At 61.2% G+C, this 23981-nt stretch overlaps 2 protein-coding genes, 2 long non-coding RNA genes and 11 other non-coding genes across 19 annotated transcripts; 2 read left to right on the top strand and 13 right to left on the bottom strand.

Moving 5' to 3' along the window:
- Nucleotides 1-245: 245 nt before the first annotated feature.
- ITGA3 (integrin subunit alpha 3) lies at nucleotides 246-14123 on the top strand. The gene is given in 26 exon segments (XM_068660781.1): nucleotides 246-576; nucleotides 5035-5156; nucleotides 5273-5355; nucleotides 6067-6316; nucleotides 6659-6742; nucleotides 7044-7251; nucleotides 7505-7698; nucleotides 8039-8133; nucleotides 8279-8415; nucleotides 8511-8597; nucleotides 8698-8765; nucleotides 9006-9059; nucleotides 9062-9141; nucleotides 9292-9438; nucleotides 9524-9621; nucleotides 9738-9903; nucleotides 10007-10078; nucleotides 10178-10257; nucleotides 10537-10614; nucleotides 10720-10822; nucleotides 10906-11076; nucleotides 11178-11291; nucleotides 11932-12048; nucleotides 12167-12265; nucleotides 12365-12490; nucleotides 13283-14123. Coding segments are annotated over 26 exon segments (3174 nt in total). The 5' UTR covers nucleotides 246-406; the 3' UTR covers nucleotides 13454-14123.
- Nucleotides 14124-14740: 617 nt separating this feature from the next.
- TRNAC-GCA (transfer RNA cysteine (anticodon GCA)) lies at nucleotides 14741-14812 on the bottom strand. Its single transcript has one exon. It is a non-coding gene; the product is annotated as a tRNA-Cys (tRNA).
- Nucleotides 14813-14877: 65 nt separating this feature from the next.
- On the bottom strand, nucleotides 14878-20320 carry LOC137844457 (uncharacterized). Of its 5 annotated transcripts, none has more exons than XR_011089902.1 (4): nucleotides 19633-20320; nucleotides 19138-19544; nucleotides 18098-18256; nucleotides 14878-16310 (listed from the first exon to the last, which is right to left on the bottom strand). It is a non-coding gene; the product is annotated as an uncharacterized lncRNA (long non-coding RNA). The 5 variants fall into 5 exon arrangements; XR_011089900.1 differs by having other exon boundaries at nucleotides 19138-19200; nucleotides 19366-20320; XR_011089901.1 differs by having other exon boundaries at nucleotides 19138-19249; nucleotides 19366-20320.
- TRNAC-GCA (transfer RNA cysteine (anticodon GCA)) lies at nucleotides 15199-15270 on the bottom strand. Its single transcript has one exon. It is a non-coding gene; the product is annotated as a tRNA-Cys (tRNA).
- TRNAC-GCA (transfer RNA cysteine (anticodon GCA)) lies at nucleotides 15502-15573 on the bottom strand. Its single transcript has one exon. It is a non-coding gene; the product is annotated as a tRNA-Cys (tRNA).
- TRNAC-GCA (transfer RNA cysteine (anticodon GCA)) lies at nucleotides 15851-15922 on the bottom strand. Its single transcript has one exon. It is a non-coding gene; the product is annotated as a tRNA-Cys (tRNA).
- LOC137844468 (uncharacterized) lies at nucleotides 16752-21640 on the top strand. The gene is made up of 2 exons (XR_011089917.1): nucleotides 16752-16892; nucleotides 18027-21640. It is a non-coding gene; the product is annotated as an uncharacterized lncRNA (long non-coding RNA).
- Nucleotides 17551-17622, bottom strand: TRNAC-GCA (transfer RNA cysteine (anticodon GCA)). Its single transcript has one exon. It is a non-coding gene; the product is annotated as a tRNA-Cys (tRNA).
- On the bottom strand, nucleotides 17871-17942 carry TRNAC-GCA (transfer RNA cysteine (anticodon GCA)). The gene has a single exon. It is a non-coding gene; the product is annotated as a tRNA-Cys (tRNA).
- Nucleotides 18316-18387, bottom strand: TRNAC-GCA (transfer RNA cysteine (anticodon GCA)). The gene has a single exon. It is a non-coding gene; the product is annotated as a tRNA-Cys (tRNA).
- On the bottom strand, nucleotides 18946-19017 carry TRNAC-GCA (transfer RNA cysteine (anticodon GCA)). The gene has a single exon. It is a non-coding gene; the product is annotated as a tRNA-Cys (tRNA).
- TRNAC-GCA (transfer RNA cysteine (anticodon GCA)) lies at nucleotides 19281-19352 on the bottom strand. Its single transcript has one exon. It is a non-coding gene; the product is annotated as a tRNA-Cys (tRNA).
- Nucleotides 20725-22894, bottom strand: RPL23 (ribosomal protein L23). The gene is made up of 5 exons (XM_068660869.1): nucleotides 22776-22894; nucleotides 22467-22550; nucleotides 22074-22202; nucleotides 21023-21136; nucleotides 20725-20852 (listed from the first exon to the last, which is right to left on the bottom strand). The coding sequence occupies exons 1-5, from the start codon at nucleotides 22786-22788 to the stop codon at nucleotides 20770-20772; spliced, it is 423 nt and encodes a 140-aa protein (XP_068516970.1). The 5' UTR covers nucleotides 22789-22894; the 3' UTR covers nucleotides 20725-20769.
- LOC137844714 (small nucleolar RNA SNORA21) lies at nucleotides 21767-21898 on the bottom strand. Its single transcript, XR_011090008.1, has one exon. It is a non-coding gene; the product is annotated as a small nucleolar RNA SNORA21 (small nucleolar RNA).
- A 215-nt stretch (nucleotides 22895-23109) lies between the features above and the next one.
- TRNAC-GCA (transfer RNA cysteine (anticodon GCA)) lies at nucleotides 23110-23181 on the bottom strand. The gene has a single exon. It is a non-coding gene; the product is annotated as a tRNA-Cys (tRNA).
- Between the last annotated feature and the right edge of the window lie 800 nt (nucleotides 23182-23981).

Genomic DNA, 23981 nt, shown 5'->3' on the forward strand with positions numbered 1-23981 from the left:
CTGCACTCCAACCCCCCCCTTCTTTGCACACCCCTTGCACACCCAGGTGCGCGCCTTCCCCACCCCCCCCACGCCCCGCCCCGTGCCCGCGAACCCCACCCTCGCGCATGCGCCGTGCCCCCCCCTCAGGTACAGGGAGGAGGAGGAGGGGGGCACGCGGGGGGGGCGCGCGGCCCCTTTAAGGGGAGCGCCCGGAAGGGCGCGCGCGCGCGCCCCTCCTGACCACGCCCCCGCCCTGCCCCGCCCCGCGCGCCCGCAGCGCACCGGCACCGGGCGCGGCGGCGGCGGGAGCGGGGGGTCGGGGGCCGGGGGGTCGCGGGTTCGAATCCCGGGGCCGCTTCCTTTATTTTTTTAATTTTTTTTTTTTTAATTTTTTTTTTTTTTTTTGGGGGGGGGGGTCGGGAGCATGGCGAGGCCCCCCGGGGTGCTGGTGCTGGGCGCCCTGCTGCTCCCCGCCGCCGCCGCTTTTAACCTCGACACCGTTTTCCCGGTGCTGAAGGAGGGCGCCGCCCGCAGCGGCTTCTTCGGCTTCTCCGTGGCGCTGCACCGGCAGAGCGAGAGGCAGGAGCGGTACCTGTGAGTGGGGGGGGGGGCACGGGGGGGGGCGGCTCTATATGGGGGGGGGTCTGGGGGGGTGGGGGGGGGTTGGGGTGCACCTGGGGGAGGTCCCCGGGGGGGTTTTGGGGGGTCCCGGGGGGGTTTGGGGGGGTCCTGGGGGGGGCTAGGTGCGAAGTGGGGGGGGGGAGGGGGAGGGGGATGCAGAGATTTGGGGGTTTTGGGGGGGGTTTGGGGGGGTTTGGGGGGGGGTTTGGGGGAGGGTTCAGGTGTTGGGGGGGGCTGAGGGTTGAGATTAGGGGAAGTTGGGGGGGTGGGGGGACTCAAAATGTACCCCCCCAAAAAAAAAAGGGGGTTGTGTGTCCCCCCCCCGCGTGGCTTTGTGCTCATTAGGGTGGGGGTGTCCCGGTGCTATGGGGCAGGGACCTCCCCCTCCCCTCCCCAACCCTACCTGCGGCCCCCTCCCTGACCCCCCCCCACCCCACCGGGTCCCATCCCACTGTAGGAACCCCCGAGCTGCAACCCCCCCCCAGCAGCCCCCTTTTATCCAAAGCTCCCCAAACAAACCCCAAACCCTAACCCCAAACCCAACCCCAAACCCTAACCCTAAACCCCCAAACCCGTCCCCAAATCCCGCTGGCAGCCCCCTTACTACAGGAATTTGGGGGCAGGCAGCCAGCAGGGTTTGGGGTTTTCCTCGCCTGGGGGGCACCCATGGGGTGGCACCCGGGGGCTCCCTGTGCCCTATAATATTTTTTTTTTGGGGGGGGGGACACCGGTGGTAGAGCAGCTGGGGCGCGTGCTCCGCATGCCACGGATGCATTTCGGCTCTCACCCTCTGTAGGGTGGCCCCGTCGCTGTCCCAAAAGAGTGGGACAGGTGGGGGTCCCTGGGGGGGTCCCCAAAATTGAGGGGGGGGGGGACGTGGGGGCAGAGCGGCTTCGTGCAAAGTCGGTGGTTGCCCCTTTGACCCCAATGGGGTCCCTGGTCTTGGGTCTGGAGCCTGATTTTAGGGTTCCCTTAGATTTGGGGTGTGAAATCCTAATATTTGGGGGGTGCTTTGCAGCCTTTGGGGGGGGGGGTTGGGGGTTTGCCACCCCCCCCACTTGGGAGCGAGGAGGGGGCTGCGGGATGCCGGGCGCGCGTCTCCGCTTCCCCGCGGCGTTCGGGGCGAGCGCGGGCAGGTTTTGGGGAGGAAACCTACAAAAACCTAAAACTTGAGTGAAATACCCCAAACCTGAGAGCCCCCCCCTGCATGGGGGGGGGTGCCCCCTTCCTGCTGCCCCCCCCCCCCCCCCCCCCAGCAGGATCCGACCTTTGCTCGGCATGGTTGGGGTGACACCACCCCCTTCCTCCTGGGGTGTCTGCATTGGGGGGGGGGGCACAGCCCTTTATTAGGGTGGGGGGCACCCCAAACCCCCCCCCCCTAAACCCCCCCCCCGGTACCGGGTAGCACCGGGGCGTTGGCTCCCGGCCGTGCCCTTTTGCTGGCTCCAAAGTGCAGGTGTGAGCAGGGTGGGGACAGGAAGGGGGGGGGGGGGGGACGCTTCCTGCCCCGTTCCCCCCCCCCCCCCCAGCAAGATTTTGGGGTGCTCTGCCCCCCCGTCATCCCCTTCAGCAGACCCCCAATAATCCTTAGGGGTCCCTATAATGGGAGGGGGGGCGGCCAGGGGGACCCCCATGGTGTCCCTGTACCCACAGAGGTGGCTTTGGGGGGGGGTTTTTTGATCCTTGGGCCCCCCCCCCCCCCCGGCTGAGGTTTTGTTTGCTCCTGGGGCCAGGTGGAGGCGTTATCAGCGATAACCGCACGGCTCCCTCGTTAGCGGGGTTAATTAATTAACACAGCTCCCTCGTTAGCACTGCTCGGAGTGGGGGGGGGGGGGGCTGAACAACACGGGGAAACTGAGGCACAGAGAAAGGGGGGGGGGGGGATAAGGCAGCCCCTCCATCTGCCCCCCCCCCCCCCCCCTCCCTGTGCCTCAGTTTCCCTCCTGGGGGGAGCAGAGGGGGGGGGCACAGCCTCCAGCTGGCAGCCGGGGGGGGGAATTCTCCAATTTTTTAATTTTTTAATTTTTTTTTTTCCTTTCCCCCCCCCAACGCCCCCCCCCGCACCAGCCAGGGCCTGTCGGGAGCTGCCGGGGGCTGCGGCGCCTTGGCAGGGGCTGGAGCCCCCCCCCTTTACCCCCCCCCCCTCGCCCGCCTCCTCTGTGCTGCCTACATCAGCAGATTTGGCTGAGCAGGGATTTTTTTTTTTGGGGGGGGGGGGTTAAAAGCCCCCCCCTCTCCTTCTTGATGCTCCTGTAACAGCACCAGAAGTGGGGATGGGGCGATGGGGGGGGGGGATTTGGGGCTGGCCCGAAGGCTTTGGGAGGGGGGGGGTATGGAGGGGTATATGGCACACAGCCAGCTTTTTTGGGGGGGGGGGGGGCAAGGGGGGAGCTGAGCCCTTTGGGGCCGAGCTCAGCCCCATATGGCTCTGATCCCCCCCCCCCCGAGGCGTCGGTGCTGTGGTGTGGGGTCCGAAGGGGCCCCCCCTTCATTCGCCAGGGCGGATTAGGAGGGGGCACAGCCTCCAGCATTCCTCCATCCCCCCCCCCCCCCCCCCCAGCAATTCCCCCCCCCCCGAGCTTGCTTCATGGGCTGGAAAGGACGAGCACGAGGCCTTGGCTCAGCCCCATCCCGGCCCCCGCTTGGGCTGGGACCCCCCCCTTTTTTTTTTTTTTTTCTTTATTTTTCCTTGGGCTGCTGCCACAACCAGCCCCGTGCCCCCCCTTCCCTCCCCTTTTTTTTTTTTTTTTTTGGGGGGGGGGCTCCGAAACCCTCAGCATCCTCAGGCCCCCCCCCCAGCTCTGAGCATTTCCCTGACGGCTGGAGGCAGGGGGCTGGCGTTTTGCCCCCCCTTTTTTTTTCTTTTTTTTTTTTTGGGATGGGGGGGGTGTCAGTGCCCCCCCCCAGGAGGGGCACGGTGCTGGCAGGAGCCTCCTGGGCTCCCTGACTCACAGCCCTGAGTCACTTCCTTGGAGGTGAGCAGCGGGCAGCGGTGCCCTCCTATTATTTCTACCCCCCCCTTCCCAAAATAATGAGGGGGGGGCAGAAATGAGGGCTCCAAGCTCCTTCAAACCCCCCCCCCCCTCTCTGTGTCCCCAGGGGACGGAGCATCCCAGGAAGGATGCTCTGCCCCCCAGCCCCATTTCCATCCCTTCTTTTTTTTTTTAGGGGGGGATTCTGCAGCTGAGCAGCTTTCCCCCCCCCATTTTTTTATTTTTTTTTTAATTTTTTTTTATCCCCCCCCCAACCCCACTGGCTCGGTGCCTGTCCCGGCGTGCCGGGGCCGGGGCCGCCTGGGGCCCCGCATTCCTCCTGCGTTTGGGCTTTGACTCAGCCCGGACGCGCCCGCGCTGCCGGTGCCAGCTTTTTTTTTTTTGGGGGGTGGGGGGGCACGTGCCCCTTTTCCTGTCCCCCCCCCCAAAAAAAAAAAAAAAAAAAAAAATTAAAAATTAATCCCTATCTGCTCGTGGGGTGGGGAAGCTGAGAACAGGCCAGCTCGGTGCACCGGTGCCCCCCCCATGGGATGCGCTGGGTACCTGGGCACCGCTGTCTGTGTCCCCCCCCCGCCTCGTGGATGTGTGTCCCCCCCCCACGGGCTCAGGGACGCTGTTTCCTGCCCTGGCACCCACGGCCGTGCCTCCTCCTCGCCATTGTCCTCGGGACTTCCCGGCGGAAAGGCCTGGCCTTTCCGCAGCCCCCCCCCCCCCCATCCTCCTACTGTCCCCCAAGCCCCCCCCCCGGTACCCCCACATCCCCCCCTCCCTAGGCACTGATGGGGTTGGGGTTGGGGGTGCTGGGGGGGGCTTTTATTCTGCATTATTATTAACCACACATCACCCATCCTGGCATGCCAGCGTGCCCCCCCCCGGCGTGGCACCGCAGGGACCCCGGGGGGGGGCTGAGTCACCCCAAAAGCACCCCCCGGGACCCCCACGTGGGGTGGGATAAGCTCAGGATCGTGCGAGCAAGGGCTGGGCTTGGGGAGCTTTTGGGGGGGGGTTGTGTGTGCTGGTGTCCCCCCCCTCCCCGGCTGGGCTGTGTTTATCGCAGCATTCCTGGGCTGGCAGTGCCGGGGGGGGGGGGCGGTGAAGCTGTCGGATGGGACACAGCTGTGGTGCCGCAGCTCAAAGGTTGGATAAGGGGGGGGGGCTGCGGCTGTTTACCCTCATGGGGCCCCCCCTTGGCTTCCCCTTATCCCAGGGGGCTGCCTGCCAGGCTGGGGGGGCCACAAGCTGCCCCCCCGTATGCTGATGTGGGGGGGGTCAGATGGGAATTTGGGGCGCAAGGAGGGCGCCCTGCGTTCCCGCAGCCCCTTTGTTCCCAAACTTTTTGGGGTTTTCGGTGCCCCCCTGCTCCATTTGGGGTGTGCTGTCCCCTGCCCCGTTCCCACCTCCAGCACCCCCCCAGCTCCCTGCTGTGCCCCCCCCTCAGGTTGCTGGTGGGGGCACCCCAAGATGTGGACCCCCAGAACATCACCAGGACGGGCGCCGTCTACGCCTGCCCCCTCTCCGACTCCACCAACGACTGCCAGCGGCTCGACATCGAGCTCAAGAGTGCGTGAGCGCCCCAAAACCACCCCGGGGCACCCCCTAAAGCCTCCCCTGCCCCGGGGGGGGGGTACGGGGGGGTCCCCCACTTTTTTTTTTTACATTAAATTTCCCTCTGCCAGGTGAGCCGGACAAGTACATCATCGAGGACATGTGGCTGGGGGTGACGGTGGCCAGCCAGCGGCAGCCGGCGGGGAGGGTGCTGGTGAGTGCACCCCATTTCCCCCCCCAAAAAAAAAAATAAAATGATGTGCACCCCCATTTCCCTGCACGCACACGAACCCAGTTCCAGCCCCGTGGTGAGAAATGGGATCAGCAGGGGATGGTTGTGGGGGGGGAGCAAGAGGTGGGGGCCCCCAGGAGCTGGTGGGGTGCCCATTGGGTATATTGGGGTGCATCGGGATTTTTTTGGGGGGGGTTGTGGGGCTGGGACTGCAATTCCCAGCATGCAGAAGGGGGCTTGGGGGCAGGCTGCTTGCTGTGGCAGAGTGTGCTGGGAGTCGTAGTGTTTGGGGGGGGGGGGGGGATTCCTGCATCCCAAACCGTGTCCCCCCCCCCCCCTATTGGCACAGGAGGTGCTGCAGAACCCCGCTGCAGGGGCTCCCCATCACCTCCCCCCATTCCCCATCCCCCTGATTTGGGTGCCAGCCCCCACCCCCCCATCCCCTTGGGGTGCACCGGGCTGATGCTCTCCCCCAGGATTAGGATGGGGGGGGGGCAGCAGCTGGGTGCTCCCCCCACCCTCCCCATCCTTTGGCGATGGCGCACCGCGAGCACCGCACTGCCCATCCATCCACCCCTATACCACCACCCCGCGACCCTATACCAAACCAGAACCCCCCCAAACTTAGGGAAACCCCCCCCCAAACTTGGGGAGGACCCCCCCAGCCTCATTTTTTTAGGGTTTTCCCTGCAGGCTTGCGCCCACCGCTACACCCGGGTGCTGTGGTCGGGCAGCGAGGCTCAGTGGCGCATGGTGGGGCGCTGCTACGTGCGGGGCAACGACCTGCGGCTCAACCTGAGCGACGAGTGGCAAACCTACCACAACGAGCTGTGCAACTCCAACGTGGACGCGGAGGAGACCGGCATGTGCCAGATGGGCGCCAGCGCCGGCTTCACCTCCAACATCGTTTATTTCGGGGCGCCCGGCGCCTACAACTGGCAAGGTGCACGGGGTTGGAGGGGGGAAAAGGGCGTGCGAGGATCTCCTCGTGCGTTCCCGTGAGTGCACATCCTCGTGGCGTCCCCGCACGGGGGGCTGAGCATGGAAATCCTCGTGCAAAATTGTGCTTGTGCAAAATTGCTCTCGTGCAAAGTTGTGCTCGTGCAAAATTGCACGCGTGCGCTGAGCTGCACGTGGTTGTGCAAGGTGCATCGTGTGCGTGTTTCTGCAACGCTGCACGGAAGCATCTCCGTGCGCATTTGCACGCGCGCACGGCCGTGCACGCGCTCGCTCGTGGGGGTGCAAGGGGAGAGGGTGCCCCCTGATCGCCCCCACCCCGTCGCAGGTACCAACTACATGCTGATGCGGGAGACGTGGGACCTGCATGATTTCTCCTACCCTAATGAGAAGAACGGGAACACCTACATAGGTGGGGGCCCCCCTGGTTCCTTGTGGGGCTGGAGAGGGTTTGGGGTTGAGGTTTGGTTTGGTTTGGGGTTTGGGTTTGGTTGGGTTGGGGATGGGGTTTGGTTTAGTTTGGGGTTGGGGTTTGATTTGGGACCTGGAGGAAGGGGGAATCGTGGGGGGTTCCTACAGCACCGTGGGGTTTATTGGGGCTTGGAGACCCCAGGGATGGCGCAAGGGGGGCCAGGGTGGGGTGTGCATCACGGGGTTGGGGTGGGGAGGTGGTTTGGGATTTTGGGGTGGCTGACGACGGGTTTTGGCCGCAGGGTACACGGCGGAGGTGGGCAGCGGCGTGCTGCATAAGGACGCGGTGACGGTGGTGGCGGGGGCCCCCCGGTACCAGCACACGGGGGCCGTGTACCTGCTGAGCACCAGCCCCCAAAACACGCTGGAGAAGAGCCACGTGCTGCGGGGCCACCAGGTCGGCTCCTACTTCGGCAGCGCCGTGGCCCTGGCGGATCTCAATAATGACGGGTGAGACCTTCTGGGGGGGTGGGGGGGCGTTTTGGGGTCCGTCTTGGGGCAGCCCCCAAGGATCTGAGGTGTTTCCGTGGCTCGTAACATGGGGGGTGCTGCTTTGGGTTCCTGGGTTTTGGGGTCTTTTTGGGGAGAGGCATCTTGCTGCGGCTTCTGAACCTTTTTTGAGGGGGCTCTTCTTTGCCAGGGGGGGTGTTTGGGGTGTGGGGGGGTGGCACGGTCCCATATCCCAGTCCCTTTGTCCCCGCAGGTGGCAGGACCTGGTGGTGGGAGCCCCCTACTACTTCGAGCGGAAGGATGAGGTGGGGGGGGCCGTCTACGTCTACATGAACGAGGCGGGGGGCTTCCAGCCCACCTACAGCCAGAATCTCACCGGCCCCAGCGACTCCGGCTTCGGCTTTGCCATCGCCAGCATCGGGGACATCAACCAGGACGGCTTCCAGGGTGAGGGGACGGGGGGGGGGGCACCAGGCTGGGGGGGCGCTGGGGCTGCTTCTGGGGACGTGCGGGGGTCCTGTGGTATGGGGAGGTCCCACTTCGGGGGGTGGTGAGGGAGGTTGGGGGGCTCTGGAGGGGTTGGGGGTGAGCAGAAGGGGATGGGGGCACCGTGGGTGGGGGTGTCTTGTGTTTTTTTTTTTTGGGGGGGGTGGAGATTCTGGAGGGGCTGGGTGGGAATTGGGCATGGGGAGGGAATTAAAGAGGGGGGTGAGGATGTTTGAAGGCGCTTTGTGGCAGCCCCTACCCCACGTCGGAGGGGCTGACCCCTCTTTCCCCCCCCCCCAAGACATCGCCGTGGGGGCTCCGTTCGAGGAGAAGGGCAAGGGCAAGGTCTACATCTACCACAGCAGCGCAGGGGGGCTGCGGGACAAACCCAGCCAGGTACGGACCCCCCCCCAAAAAAATAAAACAGAGGGCTCAGAGCTGCCTGCAAGCATCCCACCCCCCAGGCTGGCACGCAGGGGGCTCGACCCCCAAACCCGTGGGGTTGATGGGGTGCCGGTGCCCCCCCCGGTTCCTTCCCCAGGTGGTCAGCGGCTCGGACCTGGGCTCCCCCACCATGCAGTATTTTGGGTACTCGCTCAGCGGGGGCATGGACGTGGACGGCAACTCCTACCCCGACCTCCTGGTGGGCAGCTTGGCGGAGAGGGTGGCCCTGCTCAGGTAATAGGGGCACGGGGAGGGGGGGGGACCGGACAGGTACAGGAGCCAGCGATTTGGGATGCTCAAGCAGCCCCCTGTTCCCCCCCCCCCTCCAGGGCTCGCCCCGTGCTCAACATCCTGGACAAAACCTTCACCGTCACCCCCAGCAAGGTGGATCCCGCCCGCTGCACGCCCAGCTCCTGGTGAGCCCCCCCCCGGCACGGCGGGCACCGGGGTGGTGGCACGGTGCCAGGGAGGGGGGGCTCCACTCATCCACCCCTTTTTTTTTCCGCCCCCCCCCAGCATCACGGTGACCGTCTGCTTCTCCTACAACCAGAGCGCCGGCAACCCCAAGTACAAGGAGCAGATCAGTGAGTGCACGGGGGGGTGCGCACGGGGCACGCGTGGTTGTGCAAGGGTGCGTGCAGAAAGGGTGCCCGGAGGGGGGGGTGTATTTTGGGGAGGGGTTTTGGGTGTGTTGCACGCACTAAAACATGGGTGCTGGTACATGGGGGGTGTGCAGGGGGTGTGCACGCACCCAAGGGTGGTGCCGGAGGCGTCGTGCGCGTGCAAGGGGGGGCACCCACGGCTCGGCTCCGCTCCCCTCGCAGCCCTGGAGTACGTCCTGGAGGCGGACAAGGAGCGGCACCCCCCCAGGGTGAGGTTTTTGGGACGAACTCGGCCACCTACCGCGGGCTCTTCGCCATGCCCGACACCCGCTGCGAATCCAAGGAGCTGCTGCTGCTGGTGAGCGCGCGCTGGAGCCGGAGGGGACGGGGGGAGCAGGAGGGGAGGAGAGGTGGAAATGTTGGCCGTGGGTTTTTTTTTTTTTTTTTTAGGGTCTCACGGCGGGGCTTTGCTGTGATTGCTGACCCCCTCCTCTCCCTCTCCCTGCAGGAGAATATCCGGGACAAGCTGCACCCCATCGTGCTCTCCATGAACTACTCGCTGGTGGAGAAGCCCAGGGAATTCAAGCGGGGTCCCCACTCCCTCGACGCCTTCCCAGTCCTCAACCAGGACCAGTCCCACGAGAACGAGACCAAGGTGGGCTGCCCGCGCCCACCGGGCTTTGGGGACGGGACTAGGGGGGGGGCACGGGGTGTGACGTGGGGGTGTCCCCGTCCCCCAGATCGAGTTCCAGAAGGAGTGTGGCTCCGACAACAAGTGCTACAGCAACCTGCAGCTGCAGAGCGCCTTCGTCAACGAGCAGAATCAATCCCTGCCCAGGTGGGCACCGGGGGTCCCAGCCCCAATCCTGCCTGTGCCAGGTTCCCCGTCCCACCTGGGATGTTTTGGGGGGGTTGTTGGCCCCCCAGTGTGCTTACTGGGTTTGGTGTCCGCAGGCTGAACGGGACGCAGGTGCTGCAGTACAGCCGGGACCTGCGCAAGCTCCACCTGGGGGTGAACATCACCAACGTGCCCACCACCGACTCCAACGGCGAGGACGCCCACGAAGCCCAGCTCAACGTCACCGTGCCCCACAACCTGCTCTTCTCCTCCGTCCGCCCGGTACGGGGCTGTCCTCGCATCCTGGGGGGGGGAAAAAGCTCAAGGGTTTTGGGTTTGGGGGGGTCCTGAGCCTGTTTTTGTGTTTTTTTTTTTTCCTCCGCAGAGCGGTGCCTGCACCTCCGTGGAGGAGACGGTGCTGTGCGAGCTGGGCAACCCCTTCAAGAAGAACCAGAGGGTGAGCGTCCCCCCCACCTCGTATCCCACCCCCCCCAAACCTCTAGGGTCTTGGGGGGGGGGGTCCTCATGGCTTCTCCATGTCCCCTGGGTGTTGCAGGTGGAGCTGCTCATCACCTTCGAGGTGAACAACATGGCACTGGACACGAGGGAGGTGCTGGTCTGGCTCGACCTCTCCACGTGAGTGTCCCTGGGGTTTGGGGGGGGAAAAAGGTGCTGGGGGGGTCGGGGGGGGCTTCTCCTGGGCTTGGTGGAACCCCCCCCCCATGGTGGATGGCCCTAGATAAAGGAGCTGGGAGGGATGGGGGGGGGGCTTGGTGGCACCGGTGTCGTGGCGTCAGCACTCCGGGAAGGGGTTTGGGGGGGCTCTTTGGGCAGGATGGGGAACCCCAAATCTGGGGGCATTGCTGGGGGGGGCTCCCCACGCTGCTGACCCCCCCCCCGGCATGGTGTTGGCAGGCAGAGCACCCAGGAGGACCTGCAGCCGGTGCTGGCCAAGCTGCTGGTGGATTACAGCATCCAGTCCTCGCTGACCGTGTGAGCGCAGCCCCCCCTTTTATCCCCCCCCACCTCATCCCCATCCCAAATCCACCCCGAGGCGCTCCCTCACACCCCCGTGTGTCCCCCCCCCCGTGTCCCCAGAGCCCCCTCACACGCCCAGTCGCACTTCAGCGGGGTGGTGGTGGGCGAGTCGGCGATGCGCAGCGAGCAGGACGTGGGCAGCGCCCTCGCCTTCGACTTCCAGGTGAGATTTTGGGGGAAAAAACGCGCATTTTGGGTCGGGTGGATGGAACAGCTCCATCCCCCGGTGCCACCCGTGCCCCGCAGGTGTCCACCAAGGGCGAGGCGCTGGGCGATTTGGGCACCATCCTGCTGGGTTTCGAGTGGCCCTACGAGGTCCCCAATGGGAAGTGGCTCCTGTACCCCACCGAGATCCTCACCGACGGCAACGGCTCCTGCCGGCCCCCCGGGGGGGTCATCAACCCCCTCAACCTCACGGTCAGTGGCCTCATCCCACCCCTCGCCCCCCCTCCTGGCTGGAGATTTAAAAGGGGGCTCTGATGTGGGGGGGTTGTGGTTTTTTTGGGGGTTTTGTGCAGCTGCTGGAGGACGGGACCCCCCCGCGGCGCAGGAGGGAGCTGGGGGCAGCCGAGCCTGCGGAGCCCCCCCTGACGCTGGGCACAGCCAAGAAGGCAAAGTCGGAGGTGCTGCTGGTGAGTGGGGGCTGCGGGGGGGCTCTGGGTGCAGCCGGGTGTGCGTGGGTGGTGACCCCAAAGTGCACACAGTGACCCCAAATTGCACGTGTGTGTGTACAGTGACCCCAAACTCTGCACATGGTGACCCCAAACTGCATGTGTGCTGACTCCAAACTGTACATGTGCGTGTAGTGACCCCAAACTGTGCACACAGTGACCCCAAACTGCACGTGTACATGTGTGGTGACCCCAAACTGCATTCAGTGACCCTAAACTGCACACGTGTGCGTACAGTGACCCCAAATTGCACGTATGGTGACCCCAAACTGCACACGTGTCCATGTAGTGACCCCAAACTGTGCACAGGGTGACCTCAAACTGCATGTGTGCTGACCCCAAACCACACGTGTGCCTGCTGTAACCCCAAACTGTGCATGTATAGTGACCCCAAACTGCATGTGTGTGTATGGTGACCCCAAACTGCATGTGTGGTGACCCCAAACTGTGCACACAGTGACCCCAAAGTGCGTGTGCCTGCAGTGACCCCAAACTGCATGTGCACAGTCCCACCCACCTCACCCATACCCACTTGGGGTCTGTGGCACCGTGCCCCCCACTGAGCACCCCTGTGTCCCCCCCATGTCCCCCCCAACCCCAGAGCTGCTCCCAGGGCACCGCTCGCTGCGTCTGGTTCGAGTGCCCCCTGCTCGCCCCCCAGCGCCCCACCACCACCTTCCGCGTGCGCGCCCGGGTGTGGAACAGCACCTTCATCGAGGTCAGTGCCCCCCCCCACAGCCCCCCAGCACCGAGTCCTCGGGGTTTTCAACCCCCTGGCACCGTCCCCTGCCCCAATTCCCCCCCCCAAAAAAATCCTTGCGCCCCCCCCCCATCAGGATTACAGCGACTTTGACCGGGTGAAGGTGGACGGCACGGCCACGCTCTTCCTCCGCACCCACGTCCCCAGCATCAGCATGAAGAACCACACGGTGCGGGTGAGTCCTCGCCATGGGGGGGGTACTGGGAGCACTGGGAGCTTCCCCCCACCCCACCCCAATTGATTTTTATTTTTTTTTTGGGGGGGGTTCTCCCAGTTTTCCGTGGACGTGGACTCGGAGCTGACGGAGGAGCAGCCGGCTGAGATCGCGCTCTGGCTGGTGCTGGTGTCCGTGGCAGCCGGGCTGCTGCTGCTGGGGCTGATCATCCTCCTGCTGTGGAAGGTGAGGGGGGGCGCACCCGGGACCCCCCCCCTTTTACAGGGGGGGTGGAGGAGCCGTGCATCGCCCCCGTGGCTTCATCTCGCGGGACGGACCCGCGCGAGCTGCTCCCATCACCAAATATTCGGGGAGCCGAAATCACCCGGTGCTGGGCACCCCCCTGGTCTTTTATTTTTGGGGTGGGGGGGCTACCTGGGTGTATGTGGCCCCCCCCTTGGGGTCTGCAGGTGCCCTGAGCCGTGTCGCCCTCCTCCCCGCAGTGCGGTTTCTTCCGTCGGGCCAGCACGCGGGCCATGTACGAAGCCAAGGGCCAGAAGGCGGAGATGCGGATCCAGCCGTCGGAAACCGAGCGGCTGACGGATGACTACTAGCCCGGGGGGGGGGGGGAGCCACCCCGCTGCGCCCCCCCCCCTCCCCCGTCACCCCCCCAGCACCCGCGCCACCCGCCCGGTAATGCCCCCGCACCCCCGGGGTGGCTGCGGCCATCCTCCTCTTCCTCTTCTTCCTCATCTTCCTCCTCTTCTCCAGCCTCTCCGCTCTTCCCTGCAGGGCACGGGGGGGGGCTTTGAGGGTGGGGGGGCTCCATGCAGCCCCCCCAGAACCCCCCCAAATCTATCCCTCCCCCCAGCACCTCCTGCTCTGGAGGCTGGGGGCTCTGCGCTGCCTCCACCGCCTCTCTCCGCCGTCTCCTCTCCCTCTTCCAGCCCCTCGCTGACCCCTTTCCCCCCCCAATTTTATTTTTTTAATATTTTCGTTAAATTTTTATATATTTTTTTTTAAATTCCCCCCCCTCAGTGCGACTTCTTCCAGCGGACTCGCTACTACCGGGTGATGCCCAAGTACCACGCCGTGAGGATCCGGCAGGAGCAGCGCCGCCACCACCCCCCCGCCCCCGGCCTCCTGGCCCCCCCCCGCCCCAAAAAGCACTGGGTGACCAACTGGCAGGAGCCAGACAAGTACTACTGACCCCCCCCTCCCAAATTTTACCCCCCCCCACCCCCAGCCCTTGGGGACTGCCAGGACTTCTTGGGTTTACTTTGCACAAGCCCCTCGCTCCCTGCTCCCCCCCCCGGTGCTGGCTTTGCACGCTTTGGGGGGGGACACACAAAGCAACCCCCCCCCAAGCGAAATTCTCCCCCCACACACCAAATCCTCCCCCCGCTGAGTGCCTTCTGCCCCTGGGGGCCTGTGCAGACACTCCTCTCCCTCCCATGGGTCTCCAGGTGGGGGCACATCCTTGCCCCCCGCCCCCCCCCCCCAAAATTCTTTCTCTGCGCTGTGCCCCCCCCAGCTTTGTGCTCTGTGGGGCTGGGGGGGCTTGTGCCTTCTCCCCCTGCCTCAAGCAGTCTGAGGGGGGGGGCTCACTCTGCACCTTCACCCCCCCCTCTGCCTTTTCCTGCTGGGGAGGTGCTGCCCCCCCCTCAGTTGTAGCCCCCGGGGGGGGTTTCTCTGTGTCCCCCCCCCCCAGTGGATGGAGCTGGGGTTAAGTTATTCCGTGTCTCTTGTGCGTGTTGAGCCCCGGAACGGGGTAGGTACTGGGGGCTGGGGGGGCTCTGTGACCCCCTCCCAGCCCATAAATGTTTCCCCCCTCCCCCCCTTGCTGGGGCCCAATAAAGCCTCGCTCTGGGATTTGTAACCTCGTGTCTGGCCCATGGGTCCTATGGGGGGGGGGGGGGGACAGAGAAGTTTGGGGTGGTGGGAAAAGGGAGAGGGAGGGGGAGACGCTCTTTTGGGAAATTGGGGGGGGCAGGGGGCTTCTGGGGTAAAAGTATAGGGAATGGGGAAAAATGGTCCCAATGAAGTGGGGGGGGGGCTCCTCCCAGGTTGGGATTATTTGGGAGTGGGGGGGTTTGCTCCTGTTTGGGTTATTTGGGGCATTTTCCCCCACCACACTTTGTGGTTAGTGGAGAGGATTCCCTCGCTTTGGGGTCAGGGGGTGGGGGCTCCTCCCAGGTTGCAGTTATTGGGGGGGGGGGTTCCCCCCACTTGGGGTTATGGGGAAAGGCAGATGCTGTGGGCTGCCAGCGAGGATTTACTGCCTGCAAAAACCCCAAACACACGGGGCACAGCCTGGGAGAAACATTAAAAGGCACATAGAGGGAGTGGAGGTTTCTATAGGGACAAAAAAGGGGAAAAAAAAGTCAGTTTTCTTCCTGGTAAAAGCACACGGATTGGTTCCTGAAATGGGAAGCATAAGAAGGTCTCTCCCTATTCTGCCTGCGAAGAAGAAAGGTTAGAAAAGGAGGTAAAGAGAGGGGGCACCTGGAGTTGAACCAGGGACCTCTTGATCTGCAGTCAAATGCTCTGCCACTGAGCTATACCCCCTTGGGTGAGCAACCAGAAAGGCACAGGAAAAAAAAATACAGAGCCCAGATTTTATGCCCACTGGGTAGATTTTTTTTTATTTATTTGACAGCCTCCTTCGTATTAAAATGCGCGTCAAAGCGTATTCCGAGCATCCAGACAGGAGACAAAGCGTGGAACCACTGAGGTCTCTGGACTGATCAAAACCACAACTCTACAGCCCCAAAGGCAGCATCGTGCCTTTGCTTGGTCACTGACACGCATACAAATTAGGCTGTTTTTAGATTAATTTGGGGTTTGGGTCTTGGGTTTGGTTCAGAGACCACCCCTTTGGTCAAACAGTAGCTCCCAGGATCTAAAAATGAGGCAAACGCCTTGTCCTTTTTCCTGAAAAAAGCACAATCCTTAGGGGGCACCTGGAGTTGAACCAGGGACCTCTTGATCTGCAGTCAAATGCTCTACCACTGAGCTATACCCCCTGAGACACCCCTTCCATGAGGTGGTTTTAAAAGCACTTACACACACCCAGTGTCTGACCACGGGTTAAGATTCATTAACTTGGCAGCAGCCTGGACAGGGCAATGGATGGAATTTCTGCAAAGAGTTACTACAGAAAATCGCAAACTTACACAAAAACAGCGCAGAGCTACTCAGAGCAGAAGCCCTGAGCTTTCCTGGGCCAAAAGCTGGTTGAAAAAGGCATTTAAAAGAGGGGGCACCTGGAGTGGAACCAGGGACCTCTTGATCTGCAGTCAAATGCTCTACCACTGAGCTATACCCCCTGCACCAGCCTCCTCCACAGTTGGAAGTTTTTGGCTCATTCCAAACAATTCCAGCACGATTTAGTGAAGTATTCCCAGCACAGAAAACACTGACAGAAATACCTCTCTGCTCACAACCTTCACAGTGCCGCTCATCTTTCTCTTGGCAATCTTCTTCTTGCTGCCTGGCTACCTCCACGTCCGCCAGAAGATGTTCCCTGCAGAGAGTTCAGGGGAAAGCAGTCAACTGAGAAGCCCCAAATGGACCTTTTGGGGTCAAAAAGAGGAGAAAAAGGGGAGGGGGCACCCGGATTTGAACCGGGGACCTCTTGATCTGCAGTCAAATGCTCTACCCCTGAGCTATACCCCCACCTGGGCAGCACCTGCTCCATTCCAGGCCCTGTGCTCACAGCACCTGCGGCACGGCTCCCGCAGGAATTCCCTCTCCTTGGCCTCCTCCTGGCCCTGCCAGCCCCAGGCCTCACTCACAGGCTCCTGGGGGACACACCAACCACTCCCCACTTTGCTTTCCCTTACAGCACTTCATGACAGGGGACAAAAACACACCACCTGGAAGCACCCACCTCAGGAGGCCTCCGAAGCTGCTCGGCCGTGCCCCTGTGTGCTCAGGGCCTCACCCAAACCTGTCAGGGAGCAGCTCCGGTGCTGCCCGCGGCCTCGCTGCCTGTCCAGAGGCTGCAGGGCAGGGAACCGCCGACACCCGCAGCCTCGCCGCCGCCTTCCAGCCGGGCCGGGCCCTGTGAGGACGAGCACAAACGTTTTATTTAGCACCGGGCAGACATCAAAGGCTGCGGGGTAAAATAATTCACCCCAGAGGTAACGCGCCACAGGCAGGGAGCGTGTAATTAAGGTAATGGAGCCAAGAGGTAATTAATTATAAGGGGGATAACGAGCTGGAGGTGCGGAGGCCGAGCTGTGCCCCCCCCCCCCCCCACAGGCCCATGCAGGTGCCGGGCCCACCTCACCCCACACCCGTTAACGGCCGGACCCCCCCCCCCCAGCCCCGCTCCTAGAGCCCGGTACCGGCCGGAGCCCACCCGACAGCGGCTCCTGAGGCAGGAAAGGGGGGAATTGACGGTACCGGAGCCCGGTACCGCGTCACGGGCCCGGCCCTCAGGGCGCAGCCCCCGGCCCCCACCTCCACCCCCGGCCCCGACCTCCGCCCCCTCTCCTCAGCGCCGCGTGATGACGTCACTTCCGCCGCGCCGCCAAGATGGCGGAAGGAGGAGCAGGGGCCGCTGCGCCCCTCACAGCTCCCGTTTCCCCCCCCCCCCCCCCAAAGGAAAAAAAAAACAAAATCCTTCCGAACAGCACCGCAGGTAAATAAAGGGGCGCCCCCCACTATTCCCAAGCACACGGGGAGCCGCCTGCCCGCAGCGCCGAGCACCGGAGGAGAGGACCCCCGACCCCCCCCCCCCCCCCCTCCCTCCCGGGGTGGGTTCCGCCCTCGGTGGGCCTCGAACCGGGCTCCTCCGGGCCCCCAGCCCCGCGCCCTGCCCCGGAGCCACGCGCGGGCCCCCCAAGGCGCGGCCGCGGCCCCGGGGCGTGGCGCAGGGGGAGCGAAGCCGCCCGCGGGGCCCGAGGTCCTGGGTTCGAGACCCCCACCCCGGGGAGGCAGCGCCCGGGGGTGGCTGCTCCTTTTTGGGATCGGTTCTGGGATGATTCCTGCAGCGCCGACCCCATTTTCCTGCAATAAACAGCGCGGGGGAGGTCTGGGTTTTAAAAAAAGACCCCGTGGTTGGTGCGTACTCCATCCTTAATGGGAGTTAGTGGGACAGGAAAGCCTGGAATTGCATCCCACCGCTGCAAAACACCTTGCTAGCTTTTACATACCTTCTTCAGCAAAAAAAACAAAGGGAAAAGAGTCAGTTTTCTTCCTGGTAAAAGGACATGGAGTGGTTTCTAGTATGGGAAGCATAAGGAGGTCTCTCCCTATTCTGTCCACAAAGAAGAAAGGTTGGAAAAGGAGGTAAAGAGAGGGGGCACCTGGAGTTGAACCAGGGACCTCTTGATCTGCAGTCAAATGCTCTGCCACTGAGCTATACCCCCTTGGCTTCATGTCTGCCTGGGGAGCAGAAAAAAAGGAGCTAATTCCATGGCACAGGCACTTCGTGTACCCCTTTGCTTTCTCACAGACAAGGGTATTGATTTGGGCCGTACGTTTTCTGGCAGTTGCTCAGTGTTGTAAATACAGACATTCAGAGCCCACTCCTCTGGGCAACGCAGCAAAACACAGCTTCTAAAAGTGGGGAGTTCACCTCATTTTTTCCTTAAAAAAGGAAAAAAGCACCATGGCAAGGGGGCACCTGGAGTTGAACCAGGGACCTCTTGATCTGCAGTCAAATGCTCTACCACTGAGCTATACCCCCTTGGTGTAACACCCAGAGAAAGAGCAGGAAAAAAAAAAAAAATACAGAGGTCTGTATAGTTTCTGCTGCTTTTTTATGTGCCAGGCCCCTTTGGACCTTACCATACCTGATAAAGCAAGTTCAGTCACAATCACAGATGAACACAGTGTACTTACACAGCCCTGAGCTGCCAAAAGTTTCCTCCTTGATCAGAACAACAACTCCCAGGGTTCAGCAGCCACCAGCTTTGGGTAGTCACCACCAAGGAGAGGGACTTGGGCCACATCTTCAGGTGAGTGCTGGGTGTCTTGAATACGCAAGTTCAGAGACCAGCCCTTTGGGCAAAGCACAAGGAAGTTAAAGGTGAAGAAAACACATTTATTTTCATGAAAAAAGGGGGCACCTGGAGTTGAACCAGGGACCTCTTGATCTGCAGTCAAATGCTCTACCACTGAGCTATACCCCCTCCCTCTGGCTGAGTGCACACACAAATAAAACACCAATTTAAACCAAGTTCTTCCCCTATTTTTCTACCTGTCCCCAATAGGAGTCAAATGCAGCAAATCCTGCTGTGGAAAATTTTAATCCAAGCTTAAAACATCGCAGGGGCCAAGATACCGAGACCCCAACCTCCCTCGCTCTCTGGTTCTCTGTTCCCTACCAGGCAACCTCCCCAATCCCTCTCCAGTGGCGCCTGCTTCCTCTTCTGATTTTACTCTCTGTTGGTTTACTGCTCTGTAACTTAGCAGAGGGAAGCACTGCATCCTGGTTTTTAGATTTGGCCACCATTCTAAGTTTTCTGTTAATGTGAAAAACAAGAAAGAGGAAGGTGAGCTCCTGTCCAAGACCTCGTGTTAGGTGGAGCCCTTCAGAGACCAGAAAAATCCATACTGGAAAGACAATTCCAGAAACATCCCCTAAACCGAGGCATTTTTCAACATTCTGAGAAGATGAAACTGCAAACCTTCGCTTGTTACAGTTCTTGTGACCCCTTAAAAACTCTGAGGAGAGGAGGGACACCCCCAGGGGGCACCTGGAGTTGAACCAGGGACCTCTTGATCTGCAGTCAAATGCTCTACCACTGAGCTATACCCCCTGTGGCAGCCCCCTCCTGGATGGGATTTTTCTGCTCATTCCAAACAATTCCAGCACAATTCAGTGAAGTACTCCCAGCACAGAAAGCACCAGTTAAGGATAAATTCATCTCTCTACTCACAGCATCCGTGGTGCCGGTCCTCTCCTCTCAGCAATCTTGGTGGCATCTGCCAGAGGACGTTCCCTGCAGAGAGCTCAGGGGAAAGCTGGCAACTGAGAAGCCCCAAATGGACCTTTTGGGGTCAAAAAGAGGAGCAAAAGGGGAGGGGGCACCCGGATTTGAACCGGGGACCTCTTGATCTGCAGTCAAATGCTCTACCCCTGAGCTATACCCCCACCTGGGCAGTACCTGCCCGGGAAGCTCCTTGTGGCTGCAGTTGGGGCAGCCCTGCTGCATTCCAGAGCTTCTGTTTGCAGCACCTCCAGCACGGCTCCTGCTTAATTCCTCCTCCCCTTGGGCTCCCCATGGACTTCCCTCTCTCCTTGGCCTCCTCCTGGCTTCGCAGAACCACGCCTGCTCGCAGGCTCCTGGGGGGCACCGACCGCTTCCCACTCGGCTTTCCCTTACAGCAACCCCGTGACGGAGGAGGAAAACCCAAAATCTGGGAGCACCCACCTCAGAAACGCAGCCTGTGTGTGCTCAGGGCCTGCCCTGCCAGCAGGGCACCCAGAAAGGGAAATGTCAACACCCGGAGCCTCGCCTCCGCCTTCCAGCCGGGCCGTGTCCTACCTAGGAGAAAGTCTTCATAAATCAGCCTGTTAAAAGACAAATTGAGGGAGAACGCTTGGATTTTAGTGCTTGTTTCTCAGCAGGTGCCTGCAGCTCTCCCCATGGCCTCACCAACAGCTCCAGAACCATCAGGGGAACTGAATGCTGTCACTTCCCAGCAGAAATGTCTTAAAACCTACTTTTAGGCCACAAGATGTTGGCCTAAACACCACAAAATATCCAACCTCCTTTTTCTCACTTCCTCAAACAAAGCATTTAGCTCCAGAAACACGCTCATGGCTCTTCTTCAGCCAGAGAACATCCCAAGTAGTTTCAGGTTGCTGAGGGAGCTCTTACAGCACCAGGCAAGGCCCCACAACCCACGCTGAGCCCCTTTGGGTCCCCCCCCAAACTGGGGGTTAGCCAGTGACCCCCCCCCAAGGCTGTTTCACCACTGATTGAGGTTTTGAGGCACAAACTGCAGCCACGACCTCAGCCGGCAGCAGTGGGCTCGCTGTGTCCTTGCGCTGTCGTCAGCAAGGTCTGAGGAAGCGTTTCTCAGCCTGCTGGGCACGGTTTAACCTGAGCAGGAATTTTCCCCACGCAGAATCAAGACTTAAGCAGCTAAAACTGCCCATTCGGGAAGATTTCTTACACCTGGTTTTTATAGAACAGTTTCCAAATGATTTTTATAGAAAAAAATGGTTGTTATAGAACAGTTTCCAAAGGAGCTCTCTCTTTTTATCCATGTTGGATGAATTCAGTCAGTGCTGGGGAGCTCTGTCCTTCCAGGGCAGGCACCCTCTGGATGCAGAAGTTCCAGTACACAAAAACCCGCCTCAAAAGAGGCTGAGCACCGGATCGTAACCCACCAGGCCCCTTCTGCATTCAAAGTTGTGGAAAATACTCCCCAGACCTGCAGTAAGTTCGTTTTAACACCGTCACGCCCAGCACAGGAGTGCAGCTCGAGCTTAGCAATGGCAAGACAGACACTCTGCGTTTGGTACAAGTACTTTTATTTCATCTCTGCAAAGATGAGCGCGTTCACGCAATGCTCCCTGCGTTGGAGGCTATCCTGGGCCACAGATCCGCGCACTCCTTAGCCACAGGGCCTGTGATTGCAGAACCTGGCAAGGAGAGAGACAAGACAGCGCGTTAGAGAGCCCTGCAGGGTGATGGTACAAGGGACATCCTGCCCCAACAGCAGGTCAGCCTGGCTGCGCTCTCAAATCTGAGGAGAATCCAGGACTTTCTGCCCAGGCTGGCCCAGCTCTGCCAGGAGGGTTCCCGGACGTACCTTTCATCTCCCCTTTATTGTTTACGATCACTCCTGCGTTGTCCTCGAAGTACAGGAACACGCCGTCTTTCCTCCGGTAGGATTTCCGCTGCCGTATGACCACTGCTGGGTGCACTGCAGAGGGAAAGGGGCAGGAAACTCAGGACCGTGAGCACCCCGCTCAGCACCAGACACCCCAGAGGAACAATTCTGCTGCAGCATTTAACCCCAAACATCCCCTATCTATGCTACCTCACCAGGGAGCTGAATTACAACATTGCCATCGGGGTAAACTTCTGATTTATTCTACCCAATTTCTTTTTTTTTTAACCACCCTTATGAGAGGTAGCATTTTTTCCACTCCGATCAGTTCTGATCATCTGCAACAACTGCACATTTACAGAACTTGGGAAATCTGATATGAACTTCACCTCTTTGCTAACAGAGTACTCTGTCAACTCATGGGCTGTACTGGAATGAACCTTCAAGTTCTTGTAGAGACACGGGTGTAAATGTAAAGGTTTTAGTCATACCTCAGTTACAAAAGTGTCAGCTGCCATCATGTCTCACGTCCTATAGCCTGTGGTGTTTTCCTTGGTTATAAAGGAAGCTATCTTGAAGACAACAGTACACTTAAAGCTGACAGCTACATCTCTAGTCCCAAAAGTTACTGTTTCTCACATTTATTTCTAAATCTCTCAGTTTAGAGACAACACTCAGCAAGAAGCCTTTCCTTCCCCACCAGGACAGCAACAATCTCCCAGAGTTTGTCACACCACTGATTGAAATAAACAGCACGAGCTGCCACTTCACCCAAAAGTGATGCTTTTCTCTGCCCTTCCACGACAACTCACTGAGCCACTGGACGCAGACCCAACAAGTGCTTTTTAGAAGGGTGGAGCGAGCGCTCCAGACAGCGGGCACCTGCCTCCTGCAGCCGTGCAAGGCCAGGACTCCCAGTGCCCTGCAAGGAAAGGCCTGCAGCCCCCTGCTCACAAGGACACCTCTCAGAGGTGCTGCAGCTCAGGCTGAGAAGCGCCCTGCAGGCACAGCCCCCGTTCTCCACACTCACCCTTCTTCCTCAGCTCTGGCTTGCCCTTCTTGACGGTCGCCATGACCATGTCACCCACGCCAGCCGCTGGCAGCCTGTTCAGGCGCCCCTTGATGCCCTTCACGGAGATGATGTACAGGTTCTTGGCGCCTGTGGAGAGAAAAGCTCAGCATCAACCAGGCTGCACAGCACCACCTCCCCTGCAGGACCCTATCAAAACACCGACTGCAGCTCACAGCACCAACTGCACCAAGGCAGTGCCACTGCATGGCCCTCCCACAACGACTTAATTAAAACACAGCCAGACCCAGGGCTTAGGGGAGGGGGAGAGCCGCGTTTTGGGCCCACACAGCCCCTCCCTGAGCCCCCGCTCCCCCTCCCTCAGCCCCATCAGCAGGCCCAGGCCCCGCTCACCCGTGTTGTCCGCGCAGTTGATGACGGCGCCCACGGGCAGACCGAGGGAGATGCGGAACTTGGCTCCGGAGGAACCTCCGCGTCCTGCGGGCAGAGAACAGGCGTGAGGCCGCTGCGGCCTACGCGGGGCCGCCGGGGCTCAGGCACCGGCTGCGGCCTCCTCCGGGATCCGAGCTCCCGGCCGCATCCCCGGGCCCAACGGCGCTCCGGGATGGCTCCGGGATCCCCCTCGGGATCCCCCCGACCCGGCACCGGCCCCAGGAGCGGTGGATGGAGCCGGATGGGGCCCGGGCCCTGCTCCCGCCTCACCTCGCTTCGACATCTTGGCGCCGGAAGAGAGGGAGGCGCGCGGGGCACGCCGGGATATGGGACAGCACCGCCCCCCTCCCGGGATCACGTGGCGGGGGTGTCACGTGGAGGGGGGGTGTCACGTGCAGGCGGCGGCACGTGGGCGCCCCCTAGAGGCGGCGGGCGGGGGCGCAGCGCCTGTAATGGGAGCACCGAGGGGGGGGATTTGGGGTGAAAATCCTTCTTTTGGGTTTTTTTTGTTGCTGAAAAAGGGGAAAAAAAAAAAAAAAAAAAAAAAAAAAAAAAAAACAATAGAAAGAAAGGGGCCGTAAATAAATTAATTAATGAAGAAAAGAGGGGGCACCCGGATTTGAACCGGGGACCTCTTGATCTGCAGTCAAATGCTCTGCCACTGAGCTATACCCCCGGCTGCCCTGAGTTTCCTCCGCGCCCCTTTTACCCGTGGTTTAGGGGGGCAAAAATGGGGTGGGGGGGTCCAGAATGGGGCAGGGGGGGTCCAGGGCTCCCTTGGGCAGCCCCCAGGATTTGGTCTCCCCCGGATTTTGCCCCCACGAGGATTTTCCAGCCCTGGCAGCTGTACTAAACCCAGCAGCGTTCACCCACAGCACGAAGATTTGTTCCTGGGGGTGACGTGGAATTGATTTATTAAATTGATTTATTCGGGGGGGTTCACGTTTAATTTCGGGGGGGGGAGGCAGAAGCCGTGCAGCTCCCCACATCCCACCTCTCCCCAGTGCTCTGCGCAGGGCTGGGGACGCAGCCTGACGGCTCGAGAGCAAATAAGTGGAAATAACGCAGGTTTTAACAGCCGTAAATTGGGCTGCTGATGGGAAACGCACGGATTTTGGTGATGAGAGGGGTACCAAAGCATCGCCTGGGGTACCAGCACAAACACCCTGTGCTGCTCTGCGAGCCCAAAAAGCCATCGGCTCTCACCCGTCACCAGAGCCACCCCACCAGGGCGAGCTGACGTGAGGGACCAGGCCGAGGGTGCCAGACACAAGATGCAGCTCTGGAAAAATAAAAAATAAATACATAAATTAAATAATCAAAACTAAATCAAGCCCTAGGTGGGACAGCAGCCGGCAGAGCCACGTCCTCGGCTGCCCCGGGGAAGCAGCAGCTTCACCACGGGCAGGGTGAGGCCGAATTGTGGCATGTGGGGAGCAGGCCCTCCCCCAAAACCCTCGGGTGCCGAGCGGGGTC

This window comes from Anas acuta, chromosome 25, assembly GCF_963932015.1.
Source record: "Anas acuta chromosome 25, bAnaAcu1.1, whole genome shotgun sequence".
Taxonomy (NCBI): Eukaryota; Metazoa; Chordata; class Aves; order Anseriformes; family Anatidae; genus Anas; species Anas acuta.